The following is a 14897-nucleotide window of genomic DNA, read 5'->3' as shown; positions in this document are numbered from 1 at the left end:
TAAGATGGCCAGATACTAATCAATATACCCCGTTAAATTTGAATTTCAGATAACAGCAATATTTTAGCATAAAAGTATGTCCGAAATATTGTATATTTCACTTTGTATATTTGTATAATATTGTATAAGTCACTTATACTAAAATGACTTTTTCATTGTTTATCTGAAATTCAAATTTAATTGGCTATATGGGATTTTTATTTGCTAAAACTGGAAATGCTACTGTGCCCATTTGAGGGTGTTATGTACCCCAGAAGGGCCATGTTTGGTCCTGATTCAATCTTGTGAGGGCAGACTTTTCTTTTTTGTTTGTTTGTTTTTGGGTGCATGGTCCGGGAATCGAACCTGGGTTTCCCGTGTGAAAGACGAGCATTCTACCACTGAACCACCCGTGCACCCCAGCCATTTCTTTTAATCCTGTTTCAATATTGTATGTTGGAATCTTTTGACTGGGTTGTCGCCACAAAGATGTGACGGGCCCAGTTGTGGGTGTGACCTTTGATTGCATGGGGATGTGTCTCCACCCATTCCAGGTGGGTCTTGATTAGTTTACTGGAATCCTTTCAAAGAGGAGGCATTTTGGAGAGACCCAGAGAGGACAGTAGCCTCAAAGCCAACAGAAACTTCACAGCAGAGCTGACACAGATGTGGACAGATGGAGAACAGAGGCACGGATGTTTGGAAATGCTTGGAGCCCAGCAGACATCACCATGAGATGTTAACCAAGCCAGAACCTGGAGAGAGCCAAGGGAAGCCAAGAGATGAAAGTCAGCCCTGGAGAAGCAAAGTGAGGAACCCCCACAGGGACAGAGGCTGAAAGCAACGCAGCCCAGGAGCAAGGGACCAGCAGATGCCAGCCAGGTGACTACCCAGCTGACAGAGGTGCTCCTGACCCATGGACCTTTCTTGAGTGAAGATAACCTCTTGTTGGTGCCTTAATTTGCATACTTTCACTTCCTTAGAACTGTAAACTTGTAACTTATTAAATTCCCCTTTATAAAAGCCGTTCTAGTTCTGGTATACTGCATTCTGGCAGCTGGTATACTGCTTTCTGGCAGCTTAAAAACTAACAGAGCTACTGACTCTGGATTTTCAGCAGCATTCAAAATGTTCCTACCTACATTTACTTGGGTAGAATTATCCCTCAACAGACTAGTCTGCCAACATTCCTCAGGTTTATGATCAAATCTACAAGGCACTGATTGGTCTTGGACATGAGTTTAATAGCACATAGACTTGCACGCTGTTTCCCCCTAACCATGTCTAATGGCTCGTTCCACCCTCCCTCACCCAGGAAGCCCCTGCCCCATCGTGTATCACAAGACTGAGAACAAACTGCTATTTCCCTCTTAACATGGCTGACTTAATGAAGGCACTCTATTGCACATTTTTAAGTGATAGGAAAGTAGAACTTACTGCGTTATTTTTTCAGCCTCTGCCTGAAAAACACAGTTTAGCATTCCTGGCAAAGTGTTATAGTAATTTGGATGAAATCTGACAACAAATGGGGCAAATGATACATGTGTGTTGGGTTCTTCAGAGCAAGACAGATGACAAAGCTTTGGAATTATGTCACTGAGGGAATAAAAGAAAAGCTCTTAGACTTTTCAAAAGTGTTCAAAGTGCTATCTGCCTTTCTAACTTTTTCCTCTAGAGAAGATTGACAAACCATGGCCCACAGGCCAAATCTGGCCCACCACCGGTTTTTGTAAATAAAGTTTTATCTGAACACAGCTGTGCTCATTCCTTTACATATTGTTGTCTATGACTGCTTTAATACTACAACGACAGAGCTGAATAGTTGCAACAGAGAATGTATATGGCCTGCAATGCTTAAAACATTTACTATCTGAAACTTGACAGAAAAAACTGCCTAACTCTTTTCTAGAACCCTCTGCTCACATTAGTCGACTCATTGCCACAAGCATACGTCTATAGATCTTAGCTTTCACACTACTGTTTTCTTTGCTTCTTTCCTTAAAACATGTGCGCAAACTGTTTTAAACCCTGAGGACACACAGGAAATGTGTTTAGGAAAAAACATTGTGGGTCATATTTTCTATTTTTTTCAAGCAAAATTACCTTGGGATAATGATGATTATGCCCAAATCTGTTGCATTTTTCTGTTCAACAAAGAAATAAACTAAAAAACATAGTTACTCTTTTGTAGCCACTAAAATGTTAATATCTGGTCATATTTGAGAAGTGGCTACGTAAAAGCAACTTTCTAATCGTTCTTGCTGAAATTGGATGAAGAGTTGTGTTTGGAGCAAGTCTGTCCATCACTGGCCTAAACACAGCCTTCGCATCCCACAGGATCAGCTGGGGCCCCACTTTCCACCGAGTCTGCCGTGCCCTCTGCGGCTCACAGTCCATCTGGCTCATTACGGGCACCCCACTTCCTTACCGATGAAAGTTTCTATGTTTCTAGTTTCTGCTAGAAGTTTCTAGTTTCCTCTAACTAGATTATAAACCCTTTATGGGAACAAATCCATGTGCCCCTCTCCTAACATACAAACAAGACATACTTTCAGTTGGTATTTCCTAAACGAAAGACTGGAAATGGAAACTAGAATTATTTTGCTTTGAGAGGAGAGGGTCGAGAGGGAGTACAACTATGTTGTTCAAATGCATGGAGTATTTTTTATACGAATTATATATATGCACAGTCTGCAAACTGGGAAAATCTCAAACTCTCTATGCTTCATTTCTTTGTGGGTAAACTGGAGTTAATAATAGGGTTGTGATAAGAATTAAATGGATTAATACGCATCAGGTGCTTAGACTATGGCCTGGTACATGGGGATTGCTTAATAGCTGTTATCATTTAGCACATACACTCATATACGTGATGATGAGCTTTCAACTAAGAAATAAGGCTTAAAACAGAAGCATTAGGGAAACAGTTATGAGATACTGGGTAGGTAGTCAAGGAAATGTATGAAAACTGCTTTAAATCTATTTTTTAAAAGAGTAAACAAGAAAGATTTGAGTGGTTCAATTGGGTGGGGAAGGATGGAATAAATGCCTCTTTAAATTGTAAAAATATGTTCATTATTTAAAAAAAACAAGCAAATAAACATTATCATCAACAACAAAATCCAGCACTACACAGATTTAGAAAGTAGAAATTTCCGGGACTCTCACCCACTTTGGTATATTCTGTTTTATACATCTTTCCAGGCATATATCATGCATTTTCCCATCTTTTTTTTGTTATTTTAATAAAAATGGGATCATACTATACATGATACCCTTAAGCTCTTCTTGTTAAAGTCCCTTTCAACATCTTGGGAGTTTCTTTCGTATGTTAAGAAACTATAAAAACGGGCTTCCAATTGTTTGATTTTTTTGGCCCCAGAATCTGAATCAAACAACTGGAAAATGTGGAAAAAATTAAAAATTTAATTTTAATTAAATTTCTTTCTTTATACATTCATAGCTCATTTTTACCTGTTTTATCAAATCTCCTGTACTTAAATTCCCGCTAATTAATGAAGTTAGAAAATCAAATTTACAAAGAAATGGAGACTTTTTCCTATTCTTTACCTAGACTATATCAGCATTCTATTCAAATAACAACTATACTTTCAACTGAAAATTCTCTTTATATCTGAACTCCTGTTCCCGGGAGACTTAAGAGTATTGGCTTTTTCTTCATGGTTTAGCGGTCTAGAAGGTTTTGGGGTCTCTACCCCCATGAAGCCTAAACTCTGTTCTTTCCCTCACTGTTCCCCTCCTTTTTTAAGTACAAAAATATAAGAACGGGAAGAGAAACCTACAAAGTGAATCATAATTCTACTTTAAATTTCCATATCTAACCAGATTAAATTGTGCCTCAGTATTAAAACATTGCTTTAGGCATTGTTTTATATGACAATAGATATTTTCTAAGATATTGTAAACAAATTGATGAAGAATGAGGAGGAAGAGGAGGAGAGGGAGAAGAAGATGGAGGAAAAGGTATAGAACGCAAGTCATCTGGGTAAGGCCATTTCCAGCCAGAAACTTCAACTTCTTTCAAGGTACAAGCACTGTGAATGGAGCACTAGAATGTCTCCATGTAAATCTGCGAAGTGCTTTTCCCCCTTTAATAGCAGAGCTATGAAACTGCAGAATGTGATTAGTATAAAGGCTCAAGACAAGAAAATATCCGAAGAGCAGTTAGTGAAATTTAGTCTTGCCTTCTAAAAACAAACCCTAAGAAAACTCTTGTTTTCAACTAATAATATTAACAGTTGTAATAATGATAATAAAATATAATAACAATCAGAAGGTACCCTACACTCCTAAGGTCTTTACAGGTTTTCTCATTCTTGCTTCACAACTCTGAAAAAAGTGGGTATAGTTATTTCACTTTTACAAATAACCAAACAGAAGTTCAAGAAGGCCAGCTATCTAGAACAGGATTCTTCTGAGTTGATTCCCCAGGAAAACCTTCCAACAATCTGTCCAAGCCCCTGCCAATTGTGCAAGGTCCCACAAGAAAGTAACTGAATTCACCCAGTTCTCCTTTGAACTTTCCAAGACTCTCCAAGTTTACTTGGATAACCTGAAGTAAAACGAAAGCATGGAAGACAGGCAATCAGGTTCATAGTTATTTCCTTACTTCTCATCAGGCGAAGGTAATAGATGTAGCGAAAAGAGGGTCAGCTCTGGGAGTAAACGCACCTTAGCTTGAATCTCAGCTCCGATCTTTGCTCCCCATGTGAACCAGGCCATGTCACTTATCTCACAGGCCCTTAGTTTCTTCCTAGGAACACGGGCTTATAACCTAGTTGACAGATTGTTGTGAAGGTAAAATGTGATAGTGTGTCCAGTGTTGAACAAATGATAGCTGTTCAAAGTTATCAATTTCTTTTCCACTCCCTTTCCTATGCATCAAAAGAATTTTTTTTCCTTTAATGAGAACTGTCAGGACGTAAATGAATATACTTGCTGAACTTGGTTCACACAAGCGATCCAGCTGGAGGTTGTAAGGAATATAGAAGGATTTTGCCTTGTGTAGGAGGTTGGAATACAGGACTTAAGATGTCTATTCCAACTTCAATTTCTCCGGAACATGACCAAGCACATTCTACAAGCCAAATGCAGGAAATCTGCATGGATCTGGCACCTGGAAAACATCAGCCTCTCTCGGCAACTCATCAGGTGGGCAGCCTCACCACTTTAGGTTATTTGTCCAGTAATACACTATAAGGGACCCTCTTGGCTGGAAACATTAATGTAGCGAATCAACACCAGAAAATGATCTGGGCATAGGAGAATGAGGTCATGGAGTATAAATAATCCTTTGAAATCTAATTGACATGTCAAGGAAAAGCAACAACAACATAAAAACATGGATGAATTACCTCATCTCTACCTCACTAATATTACACAGCTTATAGCCAACCTTTCCTGAAACACCTTTCTTACAAAATAGCCTTCAGATCCAGCAATCTTGGGCAAAGTAAACATCTGGAATTGGAGATTAGTATAAAAATCAGAGAAGTTTATCAGAATATTGTGAGTGCTAAACATCTTCATGACGCCCCACAGAACTCCAGCAAATCCACTGGGGAGTGAGATAAAATCCATCCACACCAACAGAACTCCAAGATGCCTTTCTACTTGCTACATAAATGTGTTTTCCTCAGGACCAAGTTAAGAAGTTGCTGTTACCTAATCGTAGGACAATTTTTTTCTTTCCTTTAAAAAGGAGAGAAAATAGAAAACAATAGCTGATGGAAAAGACAATTTAAAAAGTAAAGTTAATTCCCACCTTCACTTCTCATTTGTGGGATAACTCTCTGGTAGACAATGAGTGGTGTGACTCTAAGTTTCCGATTTAATAAGATGGTTGTAATGATTTGCTTTTTCTGTTCTACATTCTGTCACGTAATAAGGGAATGAGTAACTTGTGATAATAATCTCGAAATCACCAAACAATCTGAAGCTGAGACCGTCTCCAACAGGTAAGCAATGCACATTTGACTATTTACACTGATTTAGAAATTGGTTGCTTTTTCTTTTTTATCTCAAACATATTTAAATAAGATGATTAAATTCTTCACCAGCAATGGTTATCTCTGTCACGTGGGGATGTATTTCTTGAAGTATTTTTATTTCACCAAGCATTTGCCGCATTTGCAATTTAAAAATAAAATAAAACATACATTTTTCCTGCTTGCATCTAGGAACTTGGTTAAAAATTTTAACAGCACCAGTTTTCCCAGTTATCTGGATATTTAAAATTACTATTGAGGTTTACCACATTCTATGGAAGGGGAAATATTGATTTTAGAATTTTTTTTAAAAGCTCATATTTATTTGAAAACTCTTCATAAATCACACACCCAGGTTCAGGTTTTATATAAGATTAGAACATGGGTTCCCACAATTGCAAAAAAAAAAAAAAACTTTGAAGAAGACATGAAACCAGCTCTTCAGGTTTGAACAACTTTCTTAAGCTCCAATAGAAACTCTTTGTTTCCTCACCTGTTATTCCAGAACCTTGATTTCTGCCTTTTTTTTTTTTTGGGTGGTGGTGGTGGTGATGGGGGTGGGATGGGGGGTTAGGCCAAACCCTTCTGACTGGCAGTAGAGGGTCGGGATTTCCACTTTATTTTACCCAACACATAAGACCATAAAAATGTGTGGTGGGAGGGAGGTAACGGCAAGAAAACTGAATAGACAAATGTAAAGAAAGGTGTTGCTTCACGTAGAAGCAGCTGATTTCTCCAAGACCACGTCCCGCAACCCCCTTAGAGAGTCTAATGAACAGTGTTTCTTCAGTCAAAAGTATATCTTGACTAACTTTTACTGCAAATCCTTTTAGCAGGTATCACATAACACAATCAGCATAGGGCTTAGAAGAAACCCCTAGAAAGAAGATGGCAATGACCTGAGATCCTGTCGCCATACTGCTTCCTCATTCGTCATAAAGGCGGCACCACTGACCTCCCACCCCTTGAGGTTTTACCCTCCCCCACATCTTTCTGAAGAAGACTGACACAGACAACCTCTTGGGGCCTTACTAATTTATTATTCTTTGATTCTAGTATTTGACCTATGTCTCCACTGCTGTTTGAGGGGTAGGTATAAACATTCAGTGCACTGGTGCTACAAAGGGAAAAGAAAAAGTCAGTGAATTTATTTCTAGTCCATGGAGAGTTATGGCCTAATGTTCCAACCTGGCTCAGTGGTTTGGTGTTTTCCAAGAATGACACATGCAAATTACTGCATTAGTAGACCCCATGGGGTAAGCGGAGAAAGCTGCTTGGAGCCAGAAGTGACTAGGTTGACAGAGTGTGTGTGCTGAGGGGAGGAGGGAGCATTCAGGAAGCCCCAGGTCCTTCTCTGCTCCCCTAGGGCTAAGGGGATCGGTGTCTTGGGGCTAACTGGAACTCATTCTTGGCACACTGGTTCAGAGGCTCAGTCTAACCCATCAGTACTCTGTGTACCAAGTCTAGGAAGCAAGCAAGTGGCAAGCAGTAAGTTAAACCCAAACCTGATGGACCGTTTTCCCGAAGAATTGATCAAGTTCTGTGCTATCATCAACTGAACTACCCGATTTAAAGCATGATTTTACCTTTAAACCTTTCCATCTCTTGTCACGTTTTTAGAAGCTGTGTCATGTTAGATGAGGTTTCCCCCAAATTAGATGCATGCCAAAGGCCTGTCCAGCTTAGGAAACTAAAGTCTGCCAGCCAACGGGAAATGGGAAATGTGGACTGTTCAAGAAAGAGTAGGAAAAGGAATCAGTTCAGACTAGACTTCCATAAAGGAAAATATTAGCAGTACCTGTCAGGTTACTCAGGTGCTCTTTTAACAACTGGTGGGCAGCAGGCAAAAGGAACTTACCCACACTAATTACTACTGGAGCAGCCCTGAGAAAACCCTGTAGCCAGCTGGAAACACTGTGACCAGCTGCTACCAAAACATTTCTGTTTTCCTTCCAAGTTCTCCAGCTTAGAGCTTCCAAACTAGTGAGCCCTGGCATGCCAGGCATGGGTCACAGCGTGGAGAGGTATTGAATGCCTGTGGGGCAGGGTCTGGGGCTGCCAGAGCCCTTGGGGCCCATCAGCTCTTGTCCAGGAGGTAAATAGTATCAATTTTTATGTCTTGTGTCCCAGAAAAAGCTAGGAAACACTTCTCGAATATTCCTAAAAGACCATCTATGCTAACAATTGAAGGCACCCACAATTGGTTTACAGAAATATTCTTTGCTTTCCACCTTTGGATAAATTCTAGGCAACACTGGGCTTATATTTTAAGAAAAACACAATGCCCAGCCATCTATAAAACTTTTTAAATGGAAATTTAGCTTTTGTTCTTGGAAAAGAGTCCTGACTCCTAAGGAAATGCCTTTTTGAAAATCACAGTAAGGCAAAGCCAGGTTAGCAACCCCAGAAGATCTGGTGTGTACACAAAGGGTGCTAGGTCAGGGGTTGGGAAGACTTGGTCCTGAGCTAGCTTTGCCATTACTTACTTCCGCACTGCAGCTAGTCATAAAGCCCATTCGAGTCCCACTTCCTCATCTGTAAAGTATGTACGCGTGGGTGGGAGGGGGGTGGCTGTTTGGGGTAAATACTCTCTCTTCCAGCACCTACACTCATTCAGCAAACATCTTTTTTGAGTATCAAATTAAGGGAAAGTGCTCTGAAGCACAGAAGATAAATTAGATAGTTTGGTTCTCAAGGAACTCTCTGTCCTGTAGGGGAAATAATACATTTACATAAATACATATTTGCTGAATGAATAATTATAGCATGAGGTAAAGAGCGACACTTTCCAGAAAAAAAAGCTACAGATAAACTGCTGTGGAAATGAGAGAGGAAAAGTTTCCTCTGGATGGAGTAAATGGATCACAAGAGAAGAAAGCACTGATCCCAAATCTTGGAAAGAGGCTTCTTCAGGGCTACGGTTTTTAAGCAAGGGTGTACTAGAAAAAAAAAATAAAAAAGTGGAGGTGAGAGGTTGGCGGAGTGGAAAAGAGAAGTTAGAAACAATAACTGAAGTGAAATTCTTAAAAAGTTCTATGGATGGGTTTTTATCCTTACATCAGACAATTGAGAGTCTAAGGAACTGTTAACATGTTTAAAAACAACCTACCTGCCTACAGCAAAGGGATTCTGGGCCTCACACCAGTCCCTGCAACCATCCCTCCACTGTCAGCTTAGATATTTCCTGTCCCACGGAAATCCTAAGGATTAGGAGGCGTTGGCATTTTACTAATGTCAGACAAGCTGGCCCTGCTCATGGCTCTGAATTTCTCTAAACATCTGAGATCTACATGCTTGCTCTTTGCTTCTGAAGCTGATGAAGTTTCAAAGTCATTGCTGGAAAGCTGAGCCAGTGCAATCCCATCTCTTCTGGAGAGAGAAAAGTTCTACCGTCATTCCCACCTAAAACAAAAGGGGAAAGAACTTCTGCCTCACCGTGCACTCACGCAGGAGGGGAAAGCAACATAAAAAAGATCCCTACCCTGAAAAACATTTTAACTAGAGGCAGAATGTGGAAAATACTAGTTACGACAGCAGCATTCAGGTATCACACTTGAAGGCCAGTTATCCAAAAGCCAACTATTTAAAATACCATCAAGAGCTACCTGCCATCAAAGAAGAAGAACTTCCCGCGGCCATTCTTTTCTCCGTGAATAAAATCCCCCTCAAATCTGTCTGTAGAGGAGTAGGTGACTGTGCAGAGCCCGTGTGGTAAGCCATCATCATCCAGGTGTCCTGGGAGAAGAGAAAGAACGAGGCAAACCTTAGCATCGTCACTGACCCCCCCCCCCCCCCCACTGGCAGTCAGACGCGCCAGGCAAGCCCCCTTTCCTGGCACGAGTGGACAGCGAGTGTGCAAGGGTTTCTCACTCGCCTGCACCAGCACCAACAACTAGTTCCTTGAGGGACTTGGCCACTTCAGAATATGAACCCAAAGTAAGCTTGCATTTTACTGGAGACAAAGAGTTCTCAGTAAGGTCTGCAGCGCACGTTACAGTTTACAAAGTGCTTCCCCACGCAGTAATTCTCATATCTGGAATTACCGAATGTTCTCAAGCTCTCACGCTTAACTGAAATGCAGTTGAGATAGCACTATTTATAATTATTGGGTTCTGAACAGTAAGTATATAATATGATTCTATATATCATTATAATTAATAACCTTGAATTTGCTGTTTTCCTTTCCGTTTGGAATGTTTAGGCATGACTTCATTATATAGCCTAGACCACCGTTTCCAGAGGGCTTGTATTTCAAATGTAGCCAGAAATATCCACTCAGACATTTAAAGGGTGATTTTGAACATCAGGCACAGTTATTACACTGCGTACTTAAAAGTGCTGATTCTTCCTAGGTCACGGATTGGTATATCTTAATACTGAAAGGTTTTTAATTATTTCGCAAAACTCAGGAATCAACTACATATTGCACAAAACTTAGGAAGCAACTCAGATCTGCGTCTCCTCAGTCATTCCGGTGATTTGATTTTGCGACGGCAGGTGGAAATGAAGACGGTAGCTAATCTAGCAGCCTTTTCCTGGGATAATCTGGTTCATGGATGAAAAAGAAATGAAGGCATTAAATACTGTGAGCGATGCAGGGACGTTAAACACTTATATGTACTTCCAGATGGCTCACAGACGCAGACCATAAAGAAAACACAAACCGTACTCCACAATGAATGCCTCCGTCTCCTAAAATGATTTCTTCTAAAGTGATAAAAAGAATATCATCCCTTAGAAGAGATGGTTAGTAAGCACTCTTATAAAGAATAAAAAGGCTCTTTATTTGTTATTACTGACTACAGAAAAATAAAATAAAAATGAACAAATAAGATGTTTTATTGCTACCTCTGACTCTGTATAGAATGGATTACCTAGAATATATTAAAATGAAACATGGCTACTTAAATGAATCACACTAGATGTGGTTCCTTTCCTCTCAACACAAACTGTTTTTACCAAGGACTAAATATTACTGGTCAGGAAGGCACTACACCATACCTGATTCCCTCTCACTCAGAAACTAACTATACATGACATAATTCAATGACACTTGAGTCACATGAAATGATCTGGACAATTATTTTCTAAATACCTATTGCTGACATTTCTCATATTAAAATAAGATGAAATCTACTTTTTTCCTTTTATTAAAAAATTACTCTGTGTATAGCTAAGATCTTTCTTTGATGAAATGTTGTTGGGATCAAATTAAATTAAGCCATTCTTTTGAATTCAGCTTCCCACTTTTGATTTAGGTATAAATATCAGAATGTTCATTTTAACCTCATATTAAAGAATTTCCTAATTTGTTCAAAAGGCTTTCCTCATAAAAAAAAAGTTCACATATTTTAGATTTAAAAAAAAGTTAATGTTTGATGAAATCTGTTATTCCACATTAGATCAAGAGAAGTATTATGATAAAAATCCAATGTAAATTCATTCCCACCTTCCCTCAGTCACAATTATCCTGTCCTATCTCTTAAGGCTCACCTTCAGCACTGGAATTCAGATACTAGGGAAAGTGGAAAGTGTCATATAGCACACTAAGAGCTCTCAAGGGACAGCATCGATCCCTACTGAGGCGACAGCAAAAATATCAACCCCACTGCATGAAGGATGCTTGTCGCAATACCTCTTTCAATGGACCAACAAAGAGGAGTCCCATCACCCAACTCTCTGGATAGAAAGAGAAAATAAAAAACTACTGAAATGGCTGGTTCTCAGGTGACATTGTGCATGTCAAAGGAGGTGCCTAAATGCATGGCCTCCTCCTGCCATCCTAAGGATTTTAGGTTGCTGGTGAAAATTCTGAAATCTTCCTCTATCAGACCACAGCAGAATGCCTCTGTTGGCTTGTTCATTTTGCTGGTTTTATCCTTTGAAAAGGAGGGTGAAGTGACCAACTGACAGGAGCTAGGAAGTGGGGAGAGTGATCATTGGAACCCCCCCCCCCCGACTGTCTAATAGCCTGGAACATATTTTCTAGCAGAAGCTCTTTATATCTAAAACAACAGCCATGAGTAAAACAACGACAACAATAAAGAGACGTTCCAAAGAAAGAAATGTAGGGAGAAGGGTTTGGATTGCTGTGCTTTTATATTTCCTTTCAACCTTCCTGCCTAAAGAGCTTCTGACATAACTCCTTTTTACATTTTTACGTAAGAGTATGTAATACATATGTTCTGTTAGTAGTATTTAATTTAACAGAAAAGGATACTGAAATACAGAGGAGAAAAAAAGTGTGTGCCCCTGTATGCAGCTGGTACCGGGTTATGTCCTTTCCTGCTGTCTTATTAAACCTCTCCAATACCTCAAGGACGCCAAAGCAGAGACTTGTCTAAGAACTACGTTAACCACTCTGAGCGTGCTGAATGCTGAGAGGCCCTTCCCCAAATCCTTCCATTTCCTTTCTCACTAGACAGAGAAGAACAAATGGAATGAACACGCTTTCCTTTCTGCTGATGGTGGGAGAAGGTGCCTCTAAAAAGAAGAGCATCCCCCAGGTCCTTGGGAGAGAAATGGAAGAAACTTTTTTTTAGCTGAGATAATTCTCACAGAACCACCAAGATTTTCAATGGTATATTCTGGCTGCAAATTCCTCCCTCTATGAAGTGTTATCCAACTCAGAGAGAAACCCTAGTCCTTCCTGCTTGATTGAGGTCAGTTTGTAAGATACACCAAGTCAGCCGACAACTCTACCGGCCAGTTCCACTCAAACGCAGGGTCAGCTTTAGGCCGAAACAACTCAGAAAATTAACTTGAATGGCTGCTCTGGGTTTATAAGGGCGTCCCAGCTGATATACAGCCTAGCTGTCCATGGCATGATTTTAAATAATTATGGAAGTTAGAGAAAGGGGAAAAAATGCAAGCCTTACAAGTTAGCTTTCCCACTTTGTTCTAAAGATCACTATGTACTGAATATATAGAAAGTTCAATTTCTCCCCTTGAGTTACTTCTGAGCTTTTTCCTGAACCTAAGAGCCAGGCCTGTATATTGCATGGTGACGATAGTCTCAGCAAAGGAAAGTCCCTTCGGATCAGACTCCAGGCTGCTTCTGGAAGGAAGCCTCAGGCTTACTCAGAGGTGCTCCGAAAGTGAGTGTGCGTGTGTGTGAGTGAGTGTGCGTTCCTTCAAAACAAGAAGTCCTTACACGCACTGCTACTTTGTAGAATAGAACCCTGCTTTAAAAAAATAAAAGTTAATAATAATAAAACCCAAGTTTTATTTTGTTGGGTGCAAAGAACGTGTCCTTGTGATGATGCATTTATACTGGCTGCTAAAAACACAATTTGATTTTTTAAGAGTAATTCTTTTTTTTTAAATATTTTTATTGGGAAATCTTTACACACATACAGTCCATCCACAGTACACAACCAGTGGCTCACAGTATCATCACATAGTTGTGTATTTATCACCATGATAATTTTTAGAACATTTGCATCACTCTAGAAAACAAAATAAAAAGAAAAAAGAAAAAACTTATACATCCCATCCCACTTACCCCTCCCATTGACCATCAGTATTTCAATCTACCCAATTTTTTAAATCCCCTACTCCCCTCCATTATTTATTTATTTTTTCCTTATTATTTTTTTAAACTCATCTGTCCATACCCTGAATAAAAGGAGTGCCAGGCACAAGGACCAAGGCTTTTTGAACACCTTAGGTTGTCTCATTTGTTAAATGGTTGTTATGAGTTTTTTCCACGGTGGTTGTAAGGATTAAATGGTGTATTGCGGCTCTTTCTTAAAGTATGGGAGCTGGATCTGTGTAAGAATCATTTGGGGATGCTTCTTAAAAAAATACTATTTCCTTTGCTTTTACTGCAGACCTACCAAGTCTGTCTCTGGGAGTAAAGTTCTAAAATGAAGGGTGATTCTTCGTGAGAGCTCAGTTACTAGTTAGGATCTTAATTTGAACACCCGGCCCACGAGTGTGCTTACCAGTGCACTCGGCCAGCACTTTCCTTAGGCTCACAAGCACGGGCAGTCTCATTACAGAAAGGCAGGACAAAATACTTAGGGACCCATTAACAGCAAGGACTCCTAATGCTTTAAGGGGGTGGGGCAGAGGAAAGGGAGGTGTGCGCTTCCACTCCTGGCCTCTGAGTTCTGGGGATTCGGATGTCTCCCCCTTCAGAGCACGCGTCCTCAGCGTCTCTTACGCATTTCTGGGCCTTTCCCTTTTTTGTTTCCTGCTGATTTGGGTCTTCACCGGCCACCTGCCACTTCAACCCTTGTGGCTGCCCTGCTCGCTGCTGCCTGTTAATCTTCCAGAGCTGAGCTCTCAGTCAGTCATTCCCGGCTCTGAAGAGCCCTGGCAACCTTCCATGGCCATCTGACACGGGCCAGGCCTCTTTTCCGTCTCACCCTCCAATTTTCCCCTTTCCAGCCCTTTGCCACAGCACAGCTGAATGATTACCCTCGGAATGTGCCCGCATAATCCCATGACTCTATCTTTACTCACCAAGTTCCCTCCTCTATTTGACTCAACTCCATACCACCTCTTCTGGGAAATCTTTCCTCATCTACTTCTCCAAGCTGGAAGTCATTTTTATTTCCTCTCAACCACCACAAATCATTCTTATAGATATGATATATTTCTTTGAAATTATATGAGGGACCATATCATATTCAACTTTGTATCTATGGAAAGACAAAGAAATATAGTAATAAATATTTCTGTTCACAAAGGCCCAGAGAGTAACGCTGGAAAACTAAGTATCACTCCCCAACTGACCCTCCCTTCCAGAACTCATCCATGCTCACTGCAGAACTTCCCTGAGCTATAATTCCACCTGGCAGAGAACCACAATGGATACCATGTGGCACAAGACATTTAAACTCAAGTCCTGAAGACACCAATTTCTTGCCCAGAGTAGATGACAAGGAAATTTTCCTTTAATAG

General features: G+C 40.2%; 1 protein-coding gene across 1 annotated transcript in view; it reads right to left on the bottom strand.

Annotated features, from left to right (window-relative positions):
• SETD7 (SET domain containing 7, histone lysine methyltransferase) overlaps positions 1-14897 on the bottom strand; it is a 42386-nt gene that overhangs the window by 24306 nt on the left and 3183 nt on the right. Inside the window, exon 2 of the mRNA XM_077139989.1 lies at positions 9593-9722. Within this exon, the coding sequence (XP_076996104.1) occupies positions 9593-9722 (130 nt within the window). The remainder of the gene's footprint in view (positions 1-9592; positions 9723-14897) is intronic.

The sequence above is a fragment of the Tamandua tetradactyla genome, chromosome 22 (genome assembly GCF_023851605.1).
Source record: "Tamandua tetradactyla isolate mTamTet1 chromosome 22, mTamTet1.pri, whole genome shotgun sequence".
NCBI lineage: Eukaryota > Metazoa > Chordata > Mammalia > Pilosa > Myrmecophagidae > Tamandua > Tamandua tetradactyla.
This window is presented reverse-complemented; position numbering and strand designations above follow the sequence as displayed.